The sequence below is a fragment of the Gavialis gangeticus genome, unplaced genomic scaffold, assembly GCF_001723915.1.
Source record: "Gavialis gangeticus isolate Ggan-Ray unplaced genomic scaffold, GavGan_comp1, whole genome shotgun sequence".
Taxonomy (NCBI): Eukaryota; Metazoa; Chordata; order Crocodylia; family Gavialidae; genus Gavialis; species Gavialis gangeticus.
In genome coordinates, this window is record NW_017728998.1 from 28,030,014 (window position 1) to 28,039,412 (window position 9,399).

The 9,399-nt window shown below is 39.2% G+C and overlaps 1 protein-coding gene across 1 annotated transcript in view; it reads left to right on the plus strand.

Moving 5' to 3' along the window:
- The window catches only part of GPT2 (glutamic--pyruvic transaminase 2), a 30,770-nt gene extending 22,662 nt beyond the window's left edge, over nt 1-8,108 (plus strand). The window contains exons 7-10 of the mRNA XM_019505654.1: nt 172-346; nt 2,142-2,297; nt 3,084-3,196; nt 5,212-8,108. Of these exons, the coding sequence (XP_019361199.1) occupies nt 172-346; nt 2,142-2,297; nt 3,084-3,196; nt 5,212-5,302 (535 nt within the window). The 3' untranslated portion in view covers nt 5,303-8,108. The remainder of the gene's footprint in view (nt 1-171; nt 347-2,141; nt 2,298-3,083; nt 3,197-5,211) is intronic.
- Nucleotides 8,109-9,399: the final 1,291 nt, after the last annotated feature.

A 9,399-nucleotide genomic window follows, 5' to 3' on the forward strand; every position in this document is an offset into this window, starting at 1 on the left:
TAAATGTGTATGTTAATTGTATTGGCATAAAGCAGAGTGTTCATGATCTAGTGTTCAGCTGAATACTTGCTCTCCCTCTACTTTGGGGGGTTATTTTCATAGCTTTTTCAAAAATAATACCTTCAAGGGTATTCACTATTTTTTTTTTCCATACGTCCACTCTATTCTCAGGTGCGGCTACCGAGGAGGTTATATGGAAGTGATTAACTTGCATCCAGAGATCAAAGGACAGCTTGTTAAGCTTCTCTCCGTTCGTCTCTGCCCTCCAGTATCTGGACAGGCAGCTATGGATATTGTAGTGAATCCTCCAGTACCTGAAGAAGAATCCTACGTACAGTTCATCAAGGTCAGCTGTAGTGTATTTGTTCTGATGTGTGTTTTCTAACCCTCTGTCAACTCACATCCTTCAAAGGATGCCACCACCTTTCTTTGTACAGTCCTGTAGTAACGCTTGCTCACAGAACTTATGAGTTTAATTTAAACTACTGTTAATATTAGTACAATTATATATCCTAGATTTTTGTTTGAAGCCCTAGCACCTCTATCACACTTGCCTAGCTTGAGTTCAGCTGCTACGTATAATATATAACTTTTCTCTTATAGTTTTGCATAGTAGGTAAGAACAACTACTTAATGAGACTAGCTTCTGGTAAAAAACACTATAGGAAAAAGAAACTACCAAATGATGTTGTAGCTTTTACAAATGAATATACATATGATAAATTAATATACATATGGTGCCTCTCTGTAATGAATTACAAAATGCATATTGTAAGAAATCATAGTTACTTTTTTTTTTGTAGAAATACTCTGTCATGTACAACTCTGCTGGAACTTTGTTGACTCAGTGGCGTGACAAGGGATAGATGTGGCCCATTATTTAAAAAGCAGCGTTCTCGTCTTAAATGCAAAGTTGTATCTATCGTAAGAGACAGGAATTGCTCTTCAGAAAGAATATTTTCTTTTTTTTCTTTTATTAAAGATAGCTTCCTATCTCATAACTAGATCTTGATAGGAACACTAGCCCGTTCAAATTCTGGTAATTAGACATGAGAAATTTTGCCTGAAGGTCACCAGCCCAGGTTAATGGTGACCAGAAGTCACTGTCAGCTAAAGATTGCTGTTCTGTGGCTGTTGGTGAAGGAATTGCTTGCAGCCCTGCTTAGCTGGGACAAATGTTCACATTGCAAAAGCCTTGGTTAGCATGCTTGCTGTTAGCCCTTACGTCTTTGGCTTCTCTGCTGGGGCTACAGAGGCTGGAGTAGAATTTGTCCTCTCAGATCAGACTGGACATGTATTGAAAATACAGTGCAGAAAGGCTCACCTGCTGCTTGAGCTATATGCACTTTGTGGATAAACAGAGGAACTTCAAGACTGATGGTACACTGAAATCTGCATTTTCTTTAAAATTATACTTTCTCCCTGTAAACTTCTGTTTTGCCTCATTTGCTCAGTGGGAGCCCCCACTTTGAATTCTAGGCATTTCAAGGCTATTGTCCTCAAACTCAAAGATGATTGCACTTGCAGAACTTTTTGACCACAGAATCCCAGATACCTTGTTTTATAGACTTGGACCACTTGATCATATAACACGTATCTGCAGAAAAGGTCCTAAAATTACCTTTGTAAAGGTAATTTAATCACTTCTGTGATTAAAAACAAAAGACAAGTCACAAAACTCATTCGTCCCAATATAATTTTAAACCTTTGGGTTTGTTGTGTTGGGTGCGGCACCCTAGCTGCAAGAACAGTATGGATCTGATATTTAAGAGGACATTTAGGTTGACCAATGTAGGACTGTTCAATATGATCAATGTCACTTAGGAACACACAATGTGAAAGGATGTCCCAGGTATGAATTCCAGTTTTCTGTTATTACAGTTAATCATGTCCAATTCCATCCTAAAACCAGTTTAGGTTTTTTGGTCCATTGAAGTTTATTATTTTCATTGCTAATTTTGACTATATCTTGCTTGACTTCCAGTTAGTAGGAAAGAATCACTTTTGTTTTACCAACTATAACATTACTGAACCAGCCTAACAGCCTATTTTTTCATTTATTTTTTCATTTCACTATTTTTTCCATTTAATGAGCAGTTTAGCTTTTCTCTGTCCTTATTCCCTCCTATTCCTTTTTCCAGGAAAAGGAGTCTGTATTAAACAATCTTGCCAAAAAAGCTAAGCTAACAGAAGACTTGTTTAATCAAGTACCAGGAATTCACTGCAATCCACTTCAGGGAGCTATGTATGCTTTCCCAAGGATCTTTATTCCTTCCAAAGCTATTGAGGCAGCAAAGGTCAGTCATTCGTCCTTCATTCTAATCTAACTTTCCCAGATTTGTTGCTGCTCTTCTCATAGATGGATTTTTATATGAAGGAGGAGAAAAGGACTGTGCAGCTATAAAGGCAGTGTATTGCTAATAAACAAGAGAACTGGTTTGTAACTGAGGCCCATTTAACCTCTGTTACACAAATGCAGTTTTTATTACTTTCAGTGAGTTATGTCTGTGTAACTGAGAGAAAAATGGGATGCTTGGTTTGTTTTTTTATTGAAGTAATGCCTTTTGACCATGCATATAGCATGGGCATAATGATTTGATTAAAATAGAAGAACTTTTGGTGGTTATTCAGGTGACTTTCTAATCAACATGTATGATTTAGGAAAATCCAGTTCAAATGTTTGTCTGAGAAGTATTAAAAGGGATGCAGCAATTACTCAAGGACTCTTTATACCTTTTTTAATCTGACAATTTTTAGTGAAATGTGATTTTTGAGTGCCAATAAAAGTCTGTGCCAGAAAATACGAAGTCACAGCCAAGCAAGAAATGTGGGTAGAAATGGGGAGAACTGGGCTTTTTGAAGTGGCTGTTCTGTTCATTCTGTTCCATTGGGCAGACACAACTGAGAGCTTGCATGCATTTCACCAACAGTGAGAGTTGCTCTCCTTCCATTTGGTACAGAAAATATGAGAGGTCAGAAAATAAGAGAGCTTCAAAAAGAAAGAGAAAAACATAAAATTCCATGTTTTGTGCATTTTGATTTGTCATCTGGAAAAGAAAAACTAACTCCAGTCTATTCCTTAGGGTAATAAAATGGCTCCTGACATGTTCTACTGCATGAAACTTCTGGAAGAAACTGGTATCTGTGTCGTACCAGGTAGTGGGTTTGGCCAAAGAGAAGGAAGTTACCATTTCAGGTGCAGTATCTTTTTTTTGTAACTTATTGTATGTTATAAAGATTTTGTGATTAAAATCATGGATTTCTCTTTCCTAACAAAATAAAACTGTGAGGGCTGTTAAAGGCAAGCCATGGAAACAAATTTAGCCTAATTCACACTGCTCTTAAACCTGCTGTCTTTCCCCTTAGCAGTTCAGACCTGCTTTCTCTTTCCCCTGGACATTCTGTGTGTAGCTAATTATAGCTGTAGCTGTAGGACTAGTTTGTTACTTGCTATTCAGGTCTGGAAAGTTTTTCTTCAATTCAGTCATATTTACAACATTTACAGAACAGTCATTGTTCTGTTTTGTGCATTTGAGTTCACCTAAGAAACTCATAGATTCACAGATGCTAGGGTCAGAAGGGACCTCGACAGATCATTGAGTCCAACCCCCTGCCTAGGCAGGAAAGAGTGCTGGGGTCAGATGACGCCCAGCCAGATGCCTATCCAACTGTTAAGTTGCAAAGAAATCAGAAAATACTGATTGTGTAGAATTGTGGTCTTGTAAAAGAAATTCTATTGAAGCTTTGGTCTACTTTAAAGCAGTGAGTCAGCGTAGCTGCATCCTGAAAAGTGACTATGAAAATTGCACCACCTTTTTCAGAAGATTTGGTGCCTACATATATTGAATAATATCCTCTCACTGAACTGAAATGAATTGGAGGTGAGGGAAGAATTGTTCCACCCTTCTTCACATTGAGCACCTAAATGCACGTGTAGCCCTGTTGGCCATCTAAATGCATTTGCTTTGAACATCTTGTGTAATTAACCTCTTAACATGAGGGAGCACTGCAAAATCCAGCTCTTTTGTTAGCAATTCGGAGACAATACAACCACTGAGAACTGGGTTATATTTTGGCTCATGCAACTTCAAAACAAACTGTTAACTAAATCTAATTTCAGATCTTAATTCTCCTATCAGTTCACCTCTCAGTAGTGCAAGTCTTTTGTAAAGGGAAATCTGTTTTGCCAATAGATTTGGATTTTCAAAAATCTTTTACAAAGTCCGTCACCAAGGGCTGTTAGAAGAAACACAGTTACTGTGGGATTGGAGAGAAGATCCATTTATAAATCAAAAGCTGATTAAAAGATGGGAAATAGGGTAAGGCTAAATGGTGTTTTCAGAATGAAGAAAGAACAATAGTAGGGTCCCTTAGGGATCTATACTGGGACTGGCTTTGATCAGCATTTTCATAGAGGGTGTGAAGATACTAAATCATTCTTTGTAGTCATATTGCAGAAGGATTTCTCAAAACTGAGTGGGCAAAAAAGTGGCAGAAGAACTTCAGTGCTGACAAGTAAAAAGTAATGCCCATATAGGGGGTGGAAATGATGACCTTAACTATATATATACAGTGCTGGACTGAATTAGCTGTTATGACTCAGGAAAGAGATCTTGGAGTCATTGTAGATAGTTCTCTAAAAGCCTTTGTTCAGTATGTAGCAGCAACCAAACACCCAGTAAAATGTCTTACTAATAGTGAGGATGCATGAGGTAGAAAAAAATTCAGCTTGATTTTCTGGATTGTTGGACTGGATTCCTCTATGAAAGCTTTCAGAGTTGGCAGTTAAAAAATATGCATAAAGTTACGTGTGAGTTAACACAGCTTGATATAGAACAGTATCCAACAATGCAATTATATATCATCTCTTTTCAGAACATGATGTCACGGGATATAAGAATTAGAAACAGGTGACTTGCTGAGGGTTTGCTACATCATTTCTAAAAACAAAGTCTGGTAGCTAGTACATTAGCCACACAAAAGCAGTGATCTAAATACAGCAACTCTGACGATAATATGCATGCAGAGTGTAAGAAAATGTCTTAAAAACAGGTTGCAAGAAGATACTATACCCTCCCACTCTCTAAGAGAGGCTCTTTAAGTGAATGTGTATGGCTTGGTTTCTTTTTTTTTAAGAGTGTTGTGTTGGAGTTTGTTTGTTTGTTTGTTTTATATTGTAAAGTGAATGACAGTGTTTCTCCTCTTTTCCAGAATGACTATTCTCCCTCCCATAGAGAAACTGAAGATTCTGCTGGAGAAAGTGAAAGACTTCCATATAAAGTTTCTGGAAGAATATGCATGAAAGACATTCTGATTTCCCCACCACCACCCCCCAAAAACCAAATGCAGAAAATGAACAAAGATGTGCTGAAAATGAGCTATTCATCTAAACTGAGTTCACAATAGCTAGAGCCCATCTATGGGATAAAACTACTACTGTTTCCTGAACAATTAAATGTAATACCTGGTGTGGAACATACTGTCACACTAACACTTAAGTTTCTTGGTGGTAGGCGTAGGGAGGAAGGGAATGTAAAAAGGGGAGGAGAAGAGTCTAGTAAATAATATTGTGCCTTGTTTGGAAGTTATGTTGATGGAAACTTCTGGCCCATTTGGTTGGGGAAGGAAGTATGAAAACAGCTTCTTCAAAGCTGAAATGCAGATATAGCAGTTATCTGGTCACTGATATCCATTTCAAACTTTATCAGAAAAAATACTAAAATTTAGTTACAGGTGTGGCTGGAGATTTTTTTTTTTTGGTCATTCATTCAGTATGATGTATTACCCAAATCTGACTGAGCTCACAACTGTTAGAGTGCTCATTTAAAAAAAAAAGTTGTGGCAGATCTTGTGTAACTAAATTCTTCTACATTTGAACTGTACATAATTGAATAAAAACTGCCGTGACAACCTAATTTGAGTAGAACATAGGCAGAGGGAACACTCCATAGTTCATGAGATATGAAACAAATTATTCTACATACTATTCAGGTTAGAGTAGTGTATCATAGGAGAATGATTGCATCCAATAATTTTATTCAGAAAATAAGTAAGCCAATGGCTTTCCTGTTATGTACACAAATGGGGTATGTGAAATACTGTAAGCAAACGACTTCAAAGCAAATCTGAAGATTTTTAGGCCATTTAAGATAATAGGGTCTAGCACAGAAACCTTACTGTCATAATATGTGTCCCCACATCACCTTTGGAAGAATACCTGCTTGGATCTTGAAGATTAGGGGATGATTTATGGGAGAGAGAAGTTCCTGATGTTGTTCCTGGCTTGAATCCAAACCAGCTCCATGAGAACTGAAAGATAGTGCCATGAGACAAATGCTGGCAACCTAAAAGAAACTAAATTGGAGAGATTGTAAAATACTACGTATGTCCTCCTTGGCAGTAAAAGTGAAAGTTGGCTAAATGGGCATGAAGACATGGATAGTGTCAGCTTGCAAGATGGGTCCTTTAGGGCAGACAGTCTGATGGAGAAATATTGCACCTCTGCTGCCCTTCTCATTCTTTTTAAGAATAAAACAGTCTGCCCTTCAGGGAGAGTTGTAAATTTTTGGCCCCTTAGGTTAGCCCACATAAAAAATTCCATAGCTCAATAAAAAGTGTTACTTGAATGCAGCTTGCATCATCAGCCCTGGAAATACTAAATAATTTTGTCAGTTTTGGTCAGGGTATTTTACAAAGAGCCGTCATTAGCAACAGCATCTTTTTTACTTAATTGGAATCATATTCTTAAGGAGTCAGTTGGAATTCTTATGTTTACTGACCTTACTTTGTTAAGAGTTTACACCAGGATCAGCATATTATAGTATTGAAGTCACCCATGTCCTTGAGCTGACTTAGATTTCCTAGAGCAGTGGCTAATGAACATACACATAGGCACATGCTTTATCCTTAAAATACTAAACTGGATAAAGACAAGTACAGGCCACATCTCTCTTGCAGCAGGAATTCATCTATTAGTATAGTATTAGCATACACTGCAGTTGGGGACTATACAAAGATCAGAAGTATGCATGTAGAATTAATTGGCAGCTTCATTAATCACCAGTGGTTGCATCTACATGAGTTGCTACTGCGCAGTAGTTACTACACATTTATTTAGGATTTGTATAAACAAGTACTAAATAAACACTCAGTAAGCTGAGTTACTGTGTGGTAGGGCTGACAAACGCCTTTTTTGTGGTGCTGCTGCTCAGTAGCCTAATATGACTGCATAGTAGTATCAGATCGTGGTTTTTACTATGCAGTGCTACTGTAGAGTAGTATCAGGCTACTGTGCAGTCAGCATCTTGTATAGATGTGGCCACACTCAATTTGGCATCTTCCATTTGTACTACTATTACTCAAAAGAAACTCAAAGTAAAAATAATTTGTTAAAGGGTCAAAACGTGGGGGTTAAATAATTAAAGAAATAGCCCTTGATGTAGTAATTTGTCCCCAAGTCAAACCTGGCGCTGGGCTCATTGCTTGGAAGTGGCTGCTATAATGAACATGTAGTATGAGATGTCTAAGGTCTAATAATGAAGCTAGTATATTTTTTATATTTTTCTAACTACAGCTTTTTCATGGGGTAGCATTTGTATTCTAACAAGTCTGTAGGTTTTTATACTTGCCTTGTGTTTACACCCAATACTCCTGGAAACAATCCAAGGTTTACATGTTTCTAAAGATACTTTGCAGGTGCTTAAATAGGTTGGAGTTTTTTTTTAAAGTCAAGAGAGCAATTGTCCTAGTTTACTTTAAAATAAAGATACTGACATGATTTGAGCTTTCTGAACATCCTCTTATGGTGCCTTTTACATTTCTGGCATTGCAAGAGAGGGTTATTCTTCGGGGGGGGGTGCAAGAGAGGTTTCTACTGTTCGTCATACAATATTTATACATATGGCTACACACTCTTAAATGTACATGATTATGGACAAAAATAATAAGGGGTCTTGTTTTTATTATTTTTAATATTTCATTAATAAGACAACCTACTTTTTAATGCATGCTTCTAGGTTTGGTTTTCCTCCAGGTGCTCCTTAACACTGTATTAAATTACTTTAGATGTATCAGGCTTCAGAACAATAAAATAGATGTCAAAAGTTGTACTGCCATTCAGTCTTCTGGATAACTTAAAACCAGATGCCCTGAATTGTATGGTAAAATATTCAACTTTATATTCAAACAATGATAATCCATCATATAAACATAAGACATTTATTTCTTCTTTTACTGGAGACATCATTCAATTCGCAGACGTGAAATTTTTAAGTTATAGTAAATCCTGGATTTTTTGTATTGGTATGTTCTACATCCCACTTTGCTTGCATCAAGTTGCCAAATTAAGAATAAGCCACTTTTCTGATCAGCTGGAGCACTGCTGTGGTCATTAATGGCTGATCAAAAATGCAGTATGCTTTGAAGTAAAAGCTGTAGCAAGCAGCTGATCCACCTCTGCAGTCCTATACAGCTGCTCTTCTACGACTATATGTACTCTGGCTAGTTTGCAAACCTTTATCTTGCAATCCCCTCTCTGCCTATAGGCGAAGGAAGGAAGGGCTAATGGGACTCAGCGCCCACTCCCAAACACAGTAGGGCCACAAGGCAGCCTGGCCACGGGCTTCCGGCTGCAACAAGGGTGGGGAGGGGTGTGCAGGCAGCAGTGATGAAGGGAGTGGGGCTGGGGCTGGGGCAGGTCCTGCATAGCTGCAGCAAGGTGCAGGACTGAGCTGCAAGCGGTTCGTCCAGAGGGGCGCAGCTCCTGCTGCTACATGCACCCTGGGAGGCATGGGGGGTGTGTGCCCCCATATCTACATGGGGCGGGGTAGACTGCTGCTTGGGGCTGGGGCCGTGTCGAGCTCTTCCTGGTAGGGGCTACTGAGCCATGCTGCGCTTGGGGCGGGCATTGGTAGCATTGGGAGGGGGCCATGTGGCAGGGGGGCTGCAGCCACCCCAAAATTCATTGTAGCCCCTCCAACCCCCACTCCCAGTACCGCCACTGCCTGCCCCAAGCGCAGGGGTGGCCTTCTATGACCAGGTCACAAAATCCTTAAGATGCAGGTGTAGCAGTGGATGTGGTCTTTCTGGACTTTAGGAAGGCCTTCAACACTGTCTCTCGCCCCGTTTTCATTAAAAAAACTAGGAGACTGTGGCATCAACACCAACACAGTCAAATGGGTTACTAGTTGGCTGGAGGGCTGCACCCAGAGAGTGGTGGTGGAAGGGTCATTTTTGACCTGGAGGGATGTGGGCATTGAGGTCCCCCAGGGCTCGGTCCTTGGGCCCGCACTGTTCAACATCTTCATCAGTGACTTGGACGAGGGGGTAAAAAGCACCCTGTTCAAATTCAGACGACACTAAGATGTAGGGAGAAGTGGGCACGCTAGAAGGGAGGAATAG